This window comes from Morone saxatilis, unplaced genomic scaffold, assembly GCF_004916995.1.
Source record: "Morone saxatilis isolate NCDOM2014 unplaced genomic scaffold, NCSU_SB_2.0 Contig11, whole genome shotgun sequence".
Classification (NCBI taxonomy): domain Eukaryota; kingdom Metazoa; phylum Chordata; class Actinopteri; family Moronidae; genus Morone; species Morone saxatilis.
Genome location: NW_023339663.1, coordinates 12010143 through 12026364, shown reverse-complemented (window position 1 = coordinate 12026364; position 16222 = coordinate 12010143). Strand labels below are relative to the sequence as shown.

Genomic DNA, 16222 nt, shown 5'->3' with positions numbered 1-16222 from the left:
AAAAAAAAAAAAAAAAATCAACAGTATAAAATCAACAGTTTCTGTGGAGAAGCTTTAAACATTGACAAGATAATTAAAAATTAAAAAGCTTATAAGTACAGGTGAAACAGAGAGATCACAACATTTCTGACACGTACACCAATCAAAAGCAAGAGGCAGGCACTGGTGGCAAGACTTTTCTTTGCAAGTTCCTCAGTTGACCAGTTTGTAACAGGATGTGCTCAGTTCAGCTCACTCGGAAATGGTCTGTAAGTTCAAAAAGCATACCAAATTCCCTTTAAATGATTGGTGGCATCTCTGTTTACACAGTAATTACAAACGTAAGTGCTTGCTGAATAGTCATTTACCAGGGTAGTTGGCACATTTTGTGTTATATAAAAATGTTTACATATTCTCGTAGCATCTAAATTCACATGACAGAGAGATCTGTGCACACAGACGTACTGGCGCTCTGGAGCGTCCTTATTCCTTGACTCGAGGTATGTTGTATGAGTAGTGTACCAGAGGAAGGCCTCTGCTCTGACAGAAGCAGGCTCTGCCACAGGCCTGAACCTGGTCCGAGCTGTCCGACACAAACGAGTCCCCCTCGTCTGCGTACTCAGACTGAGCGGAGGGTGTGCCGCTGTCTGCCCAAAACCCCTCGGCGCGCTGGCAAACTGCAGCGCCCGCCAGGAGGGTGGGACAGCTGTGAGACTTCACCAAGTGTCTACAGACTGTGGAGGACGAGGGAGAAGAGCAGGTCCTGGCATGCAGCGCTGCCTCGCACTGCTCGCACACAACTGTCTCTCCACAAAGCTGCGAGTACACCCCACAGTCAAAGCCCAGGTGAGTGGAAGAGCCTCCGTCCGTGAGCTCCGACCCTCCGCCACCATCGTCCCTGTGACTTTCGCCGCCGGCCTTCACCTCCCTGGTCAAACCTCCGCGGCCGCGCAGTCTGAGCCAGTCCTCCCTGAAGGCCGGGCTGAAGAACACATACAGCACTGGGTTCAGGCACGCAGGCAGCGGGAAGAAAATGAGGGTGACAGATTTGGCGATCTCTGGGCCACCGGCCGTAGAGCCGGTCAACAGAGGGGCGAAGGAGAAAGCTGCCACAGGGCAGAAGAAGATGCAGTTGGTGAAGATGAGCCAGGCTACGTGTCGCAGGGCACCCGTCTGCTCTGGATCTGCCAGCTCCACCCGGCCCAGGTGGCAGTACAGCTGGGTGTACACGGCTGCAGTGAACAGGTAAGCCAGAGCGTTGAGCAGCACCAGAACAACCGTAACGCTCAAAGCTGGACTCTCGCCGCCGGCAAAGGGCAGGCAGAGAGGGGAGGCGGACTGGTCGCTGGAGGTCAGGAGAGGCAGGCAGGCTCCGGCAGCAGCCAGCAGCCCCAGCAGTCCTGCGGCCAGGGTGAAACGCCGATCTCCTCTCCAGCATCCGCGATGGCTGCCGCCGTTCCTCCTGGGTGACATCATGACCTTCCCGAGAATCGCCCGCACGGCCACGCTGCGCTCCACCGCCGCCAGGGAGAGTAACAAGACGGCCCACTCTGATGAGAAGACGGCTAGAGCTCCTGTGATCTGACAGCCAGGCCCCATCTCCCACCACACACCGAACTCTGCGAAAGAGCCCCAGGTAGCGATGTCGAGCACGGTCAGCACGCCAACATACAGGCCTGTGAGCAGGTTGGCCAGGGCCAGTAGCCCCATGAGCAGCCTGGCGGGAGACAGAGACGGGGTGAGGGAGTGGAAATGGCCTGCCGCTCGGTGTGTGGGGGAGAAGGTGGCCACCAGCACCAGGCTGTTAAAGACCAGCGCCACGAGGCAGATGAACCAGACTGTCAGACGAATCATCCAGTTACCCAGCAGGTGCTCACAAGGCTTGAAGGCTCCTGAAGACAGAAACAATGGTGATTAAGTTAACACTCCATTTAGCAATTTAGTTTTTAGATGATCTGAAAGCTCTTCAACATCGATTGGGAAAAGTAAACACGGACACATTATGAAAAAGCTGTTTGACGCTCACCTGGTGAAGGAGAGCAATGCATAATCATTGAGATTCTTTCCACATCCTCTCCGCCTAAAATTCAACATATAATGTAAGAAACACAAATGTTAAAAAGGCAGTCTTAATCCGATATAGAAGCCTTGCTAAAGAAAGTAGTCAGATGTATACACAGTTGGAAATATGTTAACAACTGCTTCTGTTTGACTTTCCAAATTGTTGTTTCTGCTGTAAATATAATAATCACCAATAGTTAAAGTTAATCACCACAAACTTAACTGTCAAGGAAAATACATTTTCTGTTACTACGCCATGGTGTTAAACTAAAATGTTATTTAAATATTATACAGTAAAAACACATAGAGTAAAGTAGTTTTATTTAAATACCGACATCTGAAGCATCCGAATCACATAAATGTGCACAGGCATGCACACAAAATACACACCTTTTCTAAATGTCAGTATTGTACTGTACTTAATGATAGTCATTTAGTCAAATTTATTTTATGTTGATGTCTGATGCACAAAGAGATACGTCTGCGCCACACAATGTGCAAACTGTTTAAAAAACCTCTAATCTAATGCCAGACTGAGTTTAATGTAAAAAAGCAAAACCTTTATATCTTACATCGACATCTGGTGGTCTGGGAATAAAGAACGCTGTTAGTATGCACACGTAGCTGGAGGCTTATGTAAAACAATCTTTGTCAATATTTTTAGTTACTTTTATGTAAATAAAACCAAAAAGTTTAGCCAACATGTCAACTGTTCCGAGAAAAGGGCTCTGACTGCGGGATTCCCACCTGTAGATTTCTTTGCGTCATTTTCCTCAGAAGAACTTGTCATTGAGTCACATCCAACAAAAGCACAGCACTGGTAGGCATAAGGGACAGAGATGGACCTACAAACAAACAATAATCATTGAGAAAGGCTGTCAACATCCTGCTTGTGTTAATAATAAGAATACAGATGGTCCAGAATCGTAATACCATATTAGGAAAAGTATAAATAATGTGTTTGTCTGCAAATATTTGGCCCTTCTGATTTTTTTCAATAATATTTGGATGTTTCCATAGTGTGTCGACAATTGTGGAGAAAACAGATTCAGCTGGCTTTCTCATTCAACGCACGAGAGGAGGTGCAGTTTGTTTCTGTTTTTCCGTCAGTCTGTCACAGACATGTAATCACAACAGAAAGATGGAAAAAGAGAGTATATATTATAAATTGTATTATAACACTATTTGTTCTCCACAGGATTATTCCAATTTAACACTGCACTCTTAGCCATTGTTAACATCCTAAGAAACTTCCCAGGAAAGTATTTTCTGACTGACTGTATCTCTGCCTTTACAATTTAGGTGGTAAAATGATAAGACGCAATCAAGAAATACATGTAAACTCAGTATATTTATAAAATGCAGAGATGTTTTTCCCCTTTTTCACAAACAAAAAGGTGTGGAAATACACCAGAGAGGACCCTTTTCCAGAAAATGTATCTTTAGATATTGGCAATATCTGTGTTTACTTTAATAAGGCATGTAAAACGTTACAAAGGTTCCCGGCTGGAATCGAACATGGGACGTTGCACTTAAATAGTCGGCACCAGCAACCACAAAACCGCCTGTTGTTAAATGTTTCTACCTTCTCGTCTCAACTTCAAATAACATAACTTGACAGGAGACCACAGAAGTTTTTTCTCACCTGAGTTTGGGCAGGTTTTTTGCAGTCAGCACATTTTTCATCTGCGGGTTCCCTGAGAGCTTCAACTGACTGAGCACGCTCAGCCCAGTTGTTGGAATCACAGTCAGGGAGTTCATACTGAGATCTCTGCAAACAATGATTACACACACGCAGTTTAATCCTGTACAATGCAGACAGTCAAACCAAAGGCTGATGCTCACTACGATGTAAGCTGGTAAAATAATACACAGGTCATACTCACAGGTTGGTGAGTGCGCTGAGGGTGAGGAAAGCGTCTCGGTGGATAACTCGGATTTCATTTCTACTCAGGTCTCTGTGTCAAATCACAACACAATCAACTCACAATCATATAACATTTATTTTGACAGCATCCAGTGTGTGTTACTGTGGGTGTTTCTGAGGGAACTTACAGTAAACGGAGAGCAGAGAGACCTTGGAAAGTGTCCCTGTCAATTTGTTGAATATGGTTGTGCTGAAAGCTTCTGTAGATTTAAAAGGATCATTTAACAGATTATTAAAAAGCAAATAATTACCTTTATTGTCTTAATTATTTGTTATTACATAAATCTTAAGACAGAATCTATCGTTTGGACTTTACTATACTTGTCTTAAGTTATTTGAGAACTGATTTCTGAATGTTCAACACTCACATCTCCTGCAGTTGGACGCAGCCCTGGAGGGATGGTAGATCCTTGATCTCATTGTAAGACAGGTCTCTGAAAACAAACAGCAACAATTAGACAACTGGGATCATTTAAAATCAAAGAATGAAGAGTGAATACAATTTGGATTTTTAGTCATATACCACTCAAGAATTGGTCTATAAACTATTTCTCTATACCTCAGTGTGTACATTTTTCTAAAATGCCACAGTTTTAGCATGAATGGGAATCCAAATTCTGTCTCTAAAACCATCAAACTATACAAGTTTAAAACCAGACAATTTCTGATTATTTGTAGAAGACATGTTTTAAGTGCTACTGCAGGCAACAGGAAAGGAAAGGTCTCTCACAGCGTCCGAAGCAACTTCAGATCCTCACAAAGATCAGCGGGGATGGATGATATCTTGGTTCCCGACAGCGTCCTGATAATGAAAAAACCTCATCTGTCACTTCTGAGACACACAAAAAAGCTCAAGCAAGAACAGATGCTTCATCCAAGTTCACTCACAGACTCTCAAGGTTGTTAGTCCATGTAAGGATGGGAAAGTCCTGCATCATGCTGGCCCCGCGCAACATCCTGAAACACACATGGTGAGGAATAGTGAAATAATACACATCAAAGCATGTTGGTATGGATGAAACAAGGACTCTTCAAAACACACTTCAGTTGCTTTTTTGTCAGGAGTCATGCCTGACAGCGGGACTTACAGGGAGTGCAGGTCAGACAGATTCTGGAAAGCTGAAGCGCCCACGAAGGACAGGGGGTTGTCATAGAGATGTCTGGGAGGGCAGCGAGAGCAGAGGGGGAGAGTTCAAAGCAAAATCATTTACTATGCGAGAATGGCACCATCTTCTGGGCATTCATCTACTGAAGACTCACTCGTATCACGTATCAGAAAGCAGACTGTACATTGTGCATTGTGCAAGTTTGAATTACTAGTGTACTATGTCTGCTTCTTAGTAGTGTCAGTGAATCAGAGTTTGTCCTTACATGGTTCGCAGCAGAGGGTTGTTATGGAAGGCCCCTTCAGGTATGGAAGCAATATCGTTGCTGTGAAACCCCCTGCAGGAAGAATGTCAAGGAGACGGCGTAAAGAGACTTTGCTATATGAAATCCAACATATGACTACGTTAAGTTGAGATAAAAATGACAAATGAAATAATATACAAAAAGGAATTGACAGTTCCAGTTCAGTTCCTTTAATTAAATAATTAATTATCAGGAAATAAGACAAAAAAGCACATGTTGGAAAAAATATAAACTAATTTGTTTCACTTTAATCATCACATCTACTAGATAAGAGCCCAGACAGATAATTATGTAATAATAATAATATAATACATAGGATATGTGTCCTTTTTTTTACCTGAGGTGTCTGTATGAAAATGGGAATTTTAAAACCACTCAAGATTTGTATTTAAACAATTCACTGAGACTTGTGAAGAATGAGGGCAGGTTATTAATGTTTTTCTACTTTGCATGTGTGCTCTAGTTTTCCTCTTATTTAGTTCATAGCGACGTTGTTGGGTCCTTGAATTCAGTGCCGGTACAAAATGTTTCCCTCGGAGCAGAAACAGGACGATGTACTCACAGTTCCTTGAGTTTGGGCAGGGCTTCTATTGCTCTGGGGAAAACCATCAGGTTGTTGAAGTTAAGATCTCTAGGATGAGACAGAGAGACACACAGGAAGTCAGCGCTGTATTTTCCTTCCACTTTGTAGTAACAAATCCATCTCTGTAAAACCCACTTATTCAAACAAAAATGTCTACAGTTAAACATTCCCTCTGTGACTGCTGTCGGTACCAAGTCACACACTAATTAATAATACCTAGGATTACTAGCATTGTTATAGTTTATGTAGTATGATTAACAAAAAACAGCAAATCCTCATATTTGAGAAACCAGAATAGGCAAATGTTTGGCATTTTTGCTTGATAAATGACATAAATGATAATCCATCATAGTGATATTAAGATTTCTGGCAGTTTCACAGTATTTTTTATTATTTTTTTGCATGACTTGGCCTTATAGTTTTATATTGGCTGTCAGGGGGGTTACACAGAATATAAAAACATTTTAATACCATTGTGTGTGTGCAGAAATTTTTATTGTGGAAACTGAAAAAAATAAAAAAGGATTCCCAACAACTTAACACTGCTTTCTTTTCAAGACAAAATATTTTAAAATAGTTGGATAAACTGACATAAAATGCTGACGTATACTGTATAAGAGATATTTCTCAAATGTTCCATTGCACAAGTAAGAAACAAATCAAATGTCACTTAGCACCAATCCATCATTAGAAATGTAAATTTTCTGAAGATCAAAACAGGGTCGTCGTTGTAGGACAACATGAAGCAAGACAAGCAGACCGGCGGATTTAATTATCCAGTATCCACACTGACAGCAAAATAGTTTTTTAACCTGTTTTGTGTTAAATGCCTCTGGAGTGCTGCTGTAAAACTGCATTTGACCTCCAGTGTTTTGTTCATGTTAGCAACGTTTGGAGCCTAAATCTTTACCAAACCTTCCTGTCGCAGCATCTCAACCTCCTCTCTCCACAGATATGATACAAAACACAACAGGACACCATAGGCTATAAAACACCATTGTAAACCATTGCAGAAAAGCCACAATACAGGACTGTATCCCTGCCTTTACTAATTTGTGTGTTTATTTGTGTTATTATATTAGAAAATGTAAAGTACCTGCAGATATTTTAAACGTTTCAGATTGGGATTCAGAACAAAAAAGTACCAGGACATCCCTAGTACCCTGTAAAGGTCTGTGCGTTGCATAGTAGCGGTTTGCCATTAGGTAAGGCTTGTCACTAAAATATTTTTCATAGCTGTGTGGCAGGAGGAAGTGAACAGTGGGAGGGCAGATTTGATAACCATCATGTACTTTGCTCTATTTATCCTAGAGCAATTAAAGGAGGAAGTGGACACAATGATGTCTGGAGGACTGGAGCAGAGGTGGGTGGGGGAGCTGTTAGCACACACAAACACGAGCACAAACACACTCAAACTGACACACACACACACACACACACACACACACACACGTCAACTACTGTATGACTATGCACTTACAGTGTCTCCAGGTTCACAAGTCCAGCAAAACAGTTATCTCCTATCTCCTTAATTCTGTTGTTATGAAGATGCCTGGAAAATCAAAAGCCGTTTTAAACAGACATATATATTCATATATTTTATACCATGACTAAAGAAAATAATCTTTCACATTCATCCAGTGTCGTTATGCAGCTTTTGTTAAAATTACCATAAATAATTTAAAGACAGAGTGCGTTTTCAGAATCAGCTGTCGGTACTGTATGTGTATATGCAGAAGGCTTTCCTTGCCTAATAGATTCAAGGTCTTTTCTTCCTGTTTATCCTGACGTGTTTATACTAACCCTGCAGCAATACCACTCAATGTGTGTGTCTATGTGTGTGTGTGCGCGCGCTTGTGTGAATGTATAACAGCAACATGTTTGCAACAATCCGTCAGATTCGTAATGCGCAGCATATTGGTAAGTTCCTCTTGTTGAAGGTTTTAGCATTTCCCACCCTGCATAAAACAACAGGATCATCTTGATTTTAGCAGTGCCATTAACATTCAAATTCAAACCCCAATGGCACAGTTCACTGCAAAAGTGCTTGCATGCAAAAAAAAAAAAACCCCAGCAGAGCATGAGCAGCAACCCGTTTTGTTGACTTATTAACTGTAAGCAGTGGAAATAAATACTACAGTATGTTTGTGTTTGGAATCTGATTTGCAGTCGCTCGGAGGAAACATTCAGAGCTCAAGCAGAACACAAGGAGAGGTACTTTGCATTGATTTGTGGCGACAGAATAATGTAGATGATGTATGAAAAACTAAACAGGAATTACAGCTTTATTAATTTAGAGGGGAGCACCAGCAGTACAGTGATATTCTCCCAGCTGGATGGTAATTACACAGTCAGGTAGATAGGAGATTTTTAAGTTAGTTAATTTGAGAAATTACCCCAAAAATTCCTAAACAGGAATTTGAAAGACTCATTACACACAATGGCTCAGGAAGAGACATGAACACTATTACTGTATAGCCACACTGCACAGAATTTGCATGTGTTGGCTTTAAACTTGAGAAATATCCTCATCTACTTCACACCCAGTGACTGTCACTTCTTCAGCTACTCCCTCAGGTCATTTTAGTAAACATAATGTTCTCAGTCAGCGTGCCCTGGTTAATTATGGCTTTTAAAAAAGTACACCAGCAGGTTGTTCCTGCTGACCTATTTAGTCTATAGGTCTATAAAGACAAATGCAAAGTTACTCTGAAACAGTTTATTTCTAAGATGCTGTAGCTTTTAAGAGATTTAAGTTGATTGATGAAATGCCATGGTGTCTAATTGTCTAAATATGTTTCTAATGAGTCCAGTCCCTGATGGTTTCTCAACATGGCAACCTATCATTTTAAACATTTTGTCCTTCTGGGTATTTCTCAGTTTTGTTATACTGTATTTCATTCAGGTTTATATTGACTATCAATATATTATTTTTAGTGCATCTGAATTCAGCTCAGCATACACAGCTGAATACACTGGAGAGTTCGGTGCCTATGTTTTTCTTCATCCACCTTGCACACTGCGGCAAATACCTGATTGGCCACAAGTATTGTGAAACAGATACAAACATTTTTACACTACTGCGTAGATTATTATCCTTAACCACAATATGAACAGTAGCTTAATATAACTTACAGCACAACTAGACTGGTGAGATTTGCAAAGGCGTTGTCTGGTATGTATGAGATACGGTTGAGCGCCAACGTCAGAGCCTGAAGGTTTGCCTGGTGTCTCAGGGAACCGATGGGGACCTCCGTCAGGTTGTTATCGTCCAACCAGAGGTGGCGCAGCTGCTGAAGGCCTTCAAAACTGTCGTCTGGAACTGTAGTAATGTGGTTCGCATCCAGGCGACTGCAGAACAGACACAAGGAAAAATTACGTGTTAAATCAATGTAAGACTAAAAAAACTAAGAAAAACCATACTAAATGTATTTTACAGATACCATATGAATTACTTTTTAACTCAACTCTATCAATTTTATTGTCACTGTTCCAGGTCACGGTGGATTTGAGGTGAGCAAAGAAGCAAACAACCTGTACCAGAAGGTTCTTCTTGGAGCCCCAAATCTATCGGTTGGATATGTGGAAGTTTATTTACTTTTGGTCTCTACCTAAAAAGCAGGTAACCGCACACTAACCTCCAATTATTTTATTTTATCAGCAATGTTTCAACCACCACTTGGTCTTTTTCATGGCATTGAAAGGAAGTTTCTTAATGGACAGACCAGCACCTAATTTTGATGCACGCGCACCGGACAACTCGTGCCAACTCTTCCCAAATCAGCCACACACGGTGTACCACCAAAACAGGATGAAACAGGAGTGCATTGAATTGCATTGAATCAGTCTTTTCATTGCAGAAGGGCAGAAGCTTAACTTCTAGATTCTGCTGGACTGCAAACTCTCCAGGACTCATCTGATTCTTTGGTCATTACCAACATCTTGTGACTTTAAGGTTTGAAAAAAAGGCAGACTGGTAAAAATTAAAAAGGGCTTTACTCTGTGGCTCCATTCCCTGTTTGCAAGCACTGTCCAGTACAATGGCTGCATTATTGCAACCACTGCAATGGTCTAACTCACGGTCTTCTTTTGCCCTCACTTCTGAGAAATACGGAAATACCTGAAAGGTCAACTCTCCAATCCTCAAATGAACGACACACATCATACTTCTAATTAGCCCTAGGAGGGTGACACAAAATGTTTATTTGGTTGCTATGGTAAATCTGATATATATAGTAATAGACAGCAGCGATCCTGCAAACTGATGTAATTCTAATCAGAAGCCAATAACTTTGTGGTAAAAACTGTAATATTATTTATTTAAGCAGTATTATGAATGCACAAGTGTTCTTTTCACCATCACCACACTGTTTTCTCCAGCTATCCTCCCTCACTGAGTGTCTCGCCCTCCCTCAAAATTCCTCAAGTGTCTGGGCTGGAAGGAAAACAGTCTTGATTGACATTTAGCTCTCTAAGGCTTTAAACAAACCAAGTCCTGGCTCTGCCAAAGCATATTACTTCAGCTACAGACCTTAAAATCCTCACAGAGAAAAGACATCTGTTAAATAGAAAGAAGAGAGGAAGGAAAAAAGAAGAGGGGAAGGAAGGGACAAGGGGAGGGATATAGAGGGGTGATAATAGCTGAAAGCTGGATTTTCAGCACGTTTCTCCAGCTGGATCCATTCCTCCATTAGTCCCTGTCAAACTCAAAGGCACAGTGCCGGAGGGGGGTGGCACAAATAGAGCTGTGTACATATTATGGTCTCAATGAAACTGACATTCAGTAGTTGCAAAAAACAATGCTAAGACTGAGGGCGAGAGGAGCAGGAAATTGCGAGAGGGCTGACAGTTACGAGTAAACACGTGGAAACACACAAGCTCCTGGAAAACCCGACAATCCAACATAAAAAACAGAAATGTTAGCTACAGATCTGCTGAATAAGACTGACCTACATTTGCACAGGGCTATTGCTGGGCTTAGTGCACAACAAACACTGCAGCAGGAGTAAAGTATGTGATATGAGTGGGACCGCCCCTAAATGACAGCAACAAGGTCTCGAGTAAATCATGGATTTCAACTGTTATGCAGTCACATATTAAACAGGAACATTTAAACAACCTTGGTGAACGACAGCTATCTGCCTGAATTTGGTACAGTTGAAGCGATCTGATGCTCAACGTGACCGGGTCTTTACCAGGAACTGTGGTGTAAGACGATGAGTACCAGTTTGACAAATTGTAACACAAAATATTTCTGCATTTCTAGCGTCATCTTCTGTTTAAAAAGGTCCAGTGTGTAACATTTAGGATGACAGAAATACAACATACTGGTCCTTTAAATATAGAAGTCAGGGTCTACAGCGGTGTTTGAGCTAAATGCTTCTAGCATACATGCTGAAGTTTAGCATGTATGCACGAAACACAAAGTACATTTTAAGTACTGGAACGATTAAAAGGCAATCCATCCAATAGTTATTGGATGGATATTTCACTCAAAACCACAAATGTGAACCACATGGTGGTGGCACCTCTGGGCATGAATAAAAAACTCTATGGCAATCCATCCAGTATTTGTTTAGATGTTTTAGTCCAAACTGAAATGGTGAACCAAGTGACCAACACAGAAAATGCAGCCCTCTCATCTTCAACAGAAGAAGTTTAACAACTGCCAGAATGAATCAGGATAATCCAAACCAAAGTACTGATCTCAATTCTACACAAACCTTTAGTGCGTCCAGTCCGTCGTTTCATTTTTGCATAAATTTGTTTGACAAATTTTCAGCACCAAACGTTTAGATCTTTACATACATTAATAGATAAACGTCTGCGGTACTCTTTATACTATCTTTGTGATGAACTGTCTAGAATGTGGTTGTTAGGCACAAACACTATGAATTCCCCTTTGGATAGTCGGCTGTGTAAATACACTGCAGCGCTTTCTCTGACAACAGCACTGATGGCTGCAGCGTACCTTCCTGTCCAGGAATTCAGGACAAAATAACTTTCTCATCAACTGCAACTTCTAGAGAAAACAGCAGCTATTCATAAAACTCACTAATAGGGCTGGTGTGACATTTTGCTTTGAGACTGTCATAGCAGAGAGATTTCTTACATGTACCAGCACCACCTCTTGATCCTCTACATGTTCCATCAGCAGAGACTGAAACTCAAAAGAGACTGCTGCTGTAGGTCCTCTCTCCCATGTTTGGCAGCTTAAAACTAATTGAAACTACAATAATCCAACAAAATATCTGACCAGTGCGGGGACACTGACAAATTATCATTACAGTCTCTGCTGAGTGTTTCCCTAATGCAATGAATGAAAGGAATACGGAAAGGCGCACTTGAAATTCAAAGGCTCTCTGAGTAGACAATACCCCACACATGCGTATGCATGCATATAAGCGTATGCATATAAGTGTGTGGGTGGGTGCGTGTGTGTGTGCGTGTGACTTACAGAGACTGTAGAGAATGAAGGTTCTTCAGGGCTGCACTGGGCACAGTCTTGAGTTGATTATTCTGGAGCATGCTGAAGGTAAAATGGTAAAATTATGATTTCAACTTAACTCACAACACTTCTACATTCAGTGCTAACTATGTGAGTGAGCTTTCTGAAGGTCTTCTCTGTGTTGTTGTTAATGTGGAGCCATGCTGGTCACGGTCATTCCCTTTGGAAGAGAAACATGCTTCATGGAGTTTAATTCTTCCTGTCTTAATGTTTGCAAACGGAAACAAATAGAGACGGACTCACAAAACAACACTTTATTTAGACTTAATTTTGTGAGTCTTTGGTTCATTAGAAGCATGTAAATGTGTGTGTGCTTGTATAGTTACAGTATTTGTAAAAACAGAACCAAATCTGATGTGAATAGGGGTTTGTTTGAACTACATGTAGTAAAAATCTGTTTTAAGTACTGGAACAATGTGAATGAATCACTTGATATAATAAGTGTATTTAATGGCGCCATCTGTTTGTGTTTTCAGTCCTGTAACCAAGACCTCACCTGTAGATCAACAGAACTTTGAACTTTTGGCCTGGTGCAGGATTGACAGTACAGCGCTTTGTGTGTCGCTCAATGTGTTCGAGTTTGTGCAAGCGCACTAGGGTGTGCTGCCCAATGTAAATTAAGCAGAACTAATTTTTACACAGGGCTTGAATGCAATGCTCTGTTAGGGGTTTTCACAGCCACGGATACTGTTGAGGCAGGGTTGGAAAAGAGCATTTTGTCTATTCAAAGGAAATGTAAATTCTACAACTATGCTTAGGGTGGCAATAACTGGCAGGAAGAAAAAACTTTAGCAAAAACTGCAATATTTACTCTGTCCCCCAGTGTGTGGAAAACTTCACACTGTCACAGGCATGTGTGTGTGTGTGTGTTGACAGTGGTGGTGGCGGCAGGGAGGGTGTATGCTTACAGGACTTTGAGCTGATGGAGTCCAGACAGGGCCTCGGGGTGGATGAATGACAGGTCATTCCCCGCAAGTCGTCTGTGGTGAGAGAAAGAGTCAAACATGTATTTTGGAAATTTCTTAATAAATGTTTAAAAGCTGCAGGAGATATTTCTGCATATGAAGAACACACCGTAACAAAACCACAGAGTATATTTTATTTCTGAATAAAGCAATGCATGTCGAGAACGTCTTCACACCCAGCACCACAGTAGATTAGGTTCCAGCTCTGATACTGAACATGGGGCCTCGGGTGTCAAAGACATGAGTCTGTGCCATGGCCTGTTGTCACTTCGTCTGTCACCCACAAGAGATTAGAACTGTTCCTGGATATCCCCTCCTCAGATCCTTTTCTGAGCCCCCCAACCATCACTACTCTTTGCTCCCTTTAGAGAGAGTGAAAAACGAATTCACCGCTCTGGGGTTGATACAAGCTGTGTTGCCTTGTAACATTTATCACTGGACATCTATTTTAGTCCCCACATGAATTACTTGAGGCTGAGGGGACACCTCCCTTTCCTGTTAGGAACAGGAAGTGTATAGGAAATAGGGGTGTAAATAAGCATGGGACAGGCGGACTGGGACATACAGCCCTAGTATACTATCTGGCCAGAGAGATTAGCAACACATTTATCACTCTGCAACGTGAGTCAGGCCAAGCCGAATTCCCTGCAACGAGAGCAGCTGGGTGTGAGCATGAGAATCAAGGCAGTGTTAGAAGACCACGTACCTTTCATGTAGACTCAAAACTGGTCTTTTGTTTGTATGCCATACATTTCAAGGAATTTTCATCAGAACTTTGAGTTGACAGACGTGGATAGCTGTGAGTTCCTGATGAGACTGAAGTGAATAACCTGTTCCATGAGTTTACTGTATGCCAGTTGTAGGCAAACTAGGGATGCAAAGATACCACCTTTTTTTAGACCGAATACAGTATTTATATTTGGGTACTTGCAGATACTGTGTGCCGATATGAGTCCTTAATAATACCATTACAGTTATAACAATGACTTTAAAAGCATGTTTTATTGTCACCAGATGTTTCTCACTTTCTTTAACAAATTAAATGTTGTTAATGAACAAAAGTTGCTTAAATATCTCCAAACTGCTGACATTGATTCTTCTCCGCCTACTTGCAAAACTAACGAAAGGTTACGTAACATCACGCTGCTGTAAAGTGGTATTGGGTGCGGTATCGGAGTAGTTTTATGATTTCATATGCTCAGTGTCAGACCCGATACTAGTATCGGTATCAGTGAATCACTAAGGCAAACAGGAGTTATGAGGAGGCTGTAACCTTCCTCAAATTAACGCAAGAAAAGTAAATGCTGTGATTCATATTTGTTTTACCATTTCCTGGTTTGACTTGTACTTTTTTAATTATCTAATTCTGTTGTGCCCTCTTCTCCTGCAATGGTTTAATGGCATAATGATGAGCCAAACAATGAACTCAAGATATGCCTATAACAGAAGTGGTGCAGCTACATTTAGATGGAAACCTGGTTACAGTCTCAACAAACTCCTAATACATTTCTATGGTCTCTCCACAGAAATGGAAGTGACAGCCTCAACTGTCAAGCAGCCAAGAAACCTGGTGTCACAGATGATGGTTAGCCCAAACAGACTGCTTCAAATGCTTGAATTTAAATAAAAATCTTTCTGTGCTTGGACATAATTGAAAGCTTCCAAGAGCTTGACAGGAGAGCATGTGAGTCAAGATTACTGTGCTGTATTTCTATTTAAATGTGAACATAAATTTAGAAGACGCTGAATGTGAAATGTGAAAAAAAATTTCTTAATTACGGGCCTCTACCAACAGTCGACCAACTACTCCACATTAAATGAAAATGTCGGCCCAATACAGGCCGTTTACTGTTTGATTGATTGTGGCTAACCAAAGCTGTCATATTTAAATGTGAATACTCACCAACTTTATAGAAAGGCTGTCAATTCAGTTCGACTTGGCTTTGAGACAAACCCAATGAACAACCTCCAAAGCTGAAGTCCACAATTCACAATACCACCAAATCAACCAATCCATGTGAACGTTCATATCTATACTGAGCCACAATTTGTCAAGAGGACGTTTTGTGGCGGCTTTTTGAAATGACATTTTAATTCCAAGACATAATGTACAGTTACAGCCATGACTACAGTACAAGTTGTCACACGTATATGTACGCCTACTAATTCAAAATGACACGAATCTTGTCTGTGGCTGTTGAGTCATTCTTTTTCTTTTTCAACAGATCGTGACCAATGTGGCTAATTCAATATGACTCCTTGAGAACTCGCACAACGCTGACCCTGCAGTCACTGACACAAGCCTCTAACCACCACATGCATGCGTGGTTTGACAAATCATTCGGATATACTTCACGTTTCACAACATAAAGAGCTTCTCCTCCTCTTGCATCTTTTAGCGAATTCACTACACGTCCCCCCGGGCTTCAACGAGGACAGAAGTATGTGCTAAATCTCGCTGAGGAAAGGCTAAATCCTCTTCTTGTGCAACACCACTCCCACAGGTCTACCTTTGTCAATAGCAAATTCACAAAGAGCTTTGCAGTGTACTCTGACAGCAGTAAAGGTCTAGTTTACCTCTGAACAAAAAAAAAAAAAAAGCATTTGGGCCTCAATTTTGCTGTAACAACACAGGCAAACCCCAAACAAGCTCCCCTCCCCCACAGCATGCTCCCACATGTACCATACACACCTTTTTGCACTGTTGGTATAGGGAGCTGTGATGATAAGGTTGTAACTTCATTTCCTATGTTCACGTTGGCAATGAAAATGCTGAGATAAAAAAAAAA

At 41.4% G+C, this 16222-nt stretch overlaps 1 protein-coding gene across 2 annotated transcripts in view; it reads right to left on the bottom strand.

The window, feature by feature from the left end:
- Window positions 1-58: 58 nt before the first annotated feature.
- Window positions 59-16222, bottom strand: part of lgr4 (leucine-rich repeat containing G protein-coupled receptor 4) — a 27340-nt gene continuing 11176 nt past the window's right edge. The window contains exons 3-18 of one of the 2 annotated variants that reach the window (XM_035652411.1): window positions 13377-13448; window positions 12418-12489; window positions 9096-9311; window positions 7441-7512; window positions 5940-6008; window positions 5339-5410; window positions 5056-5127; window positions 4856-4924; window positions 4698-4769; window positions 4336-4401; window positions 4096-4167; window positions 3927-3998; window positions 3686-3811; window positions 2788-2885; window positions 2006-2059; window positions 59-1871 (exon numbers count right to left, since the gene is read on the bottom strand). In XM_035652411.1, the coding sequence (XP_035508304.1) occupies window positions 463-1871; window positions 2006-2059; window positions 2788-2885; window positions 3686-3811; window positions 3927-3998; window positions 4096-4167; window positions 4336-4401; window positions 4698-4769; window positions 4856-4924; window positions 5056-5127; window positions 5339-5410; window positions 5940-6008; window positions 7441-7512; window positions 9096-9311; window positions 12418-12489; window positions 13377-13448 (2683 nt within the window). In that variant the 3' untranslated portion in view covers window positions 59-462. The remainder of the gene's footprint in view (window positions 1872-2005; window positions 2060-2787; window positions 2886-3685; window positions 3812-3926; window positions 3999-4095; window positions 4168-4335; window positions 4402-4697; window positions 4770-4855; window positions 4925-5055; window positions 5128-5338; window positions 5411-5939; window positions 6009-7440; window positions 7513-9095; window positions 9312-12417; window positions 12490-13376; window positions 13449-16222) is intronic. The other variant, XM_035652412.1, reaches the window with a different exon arrangement.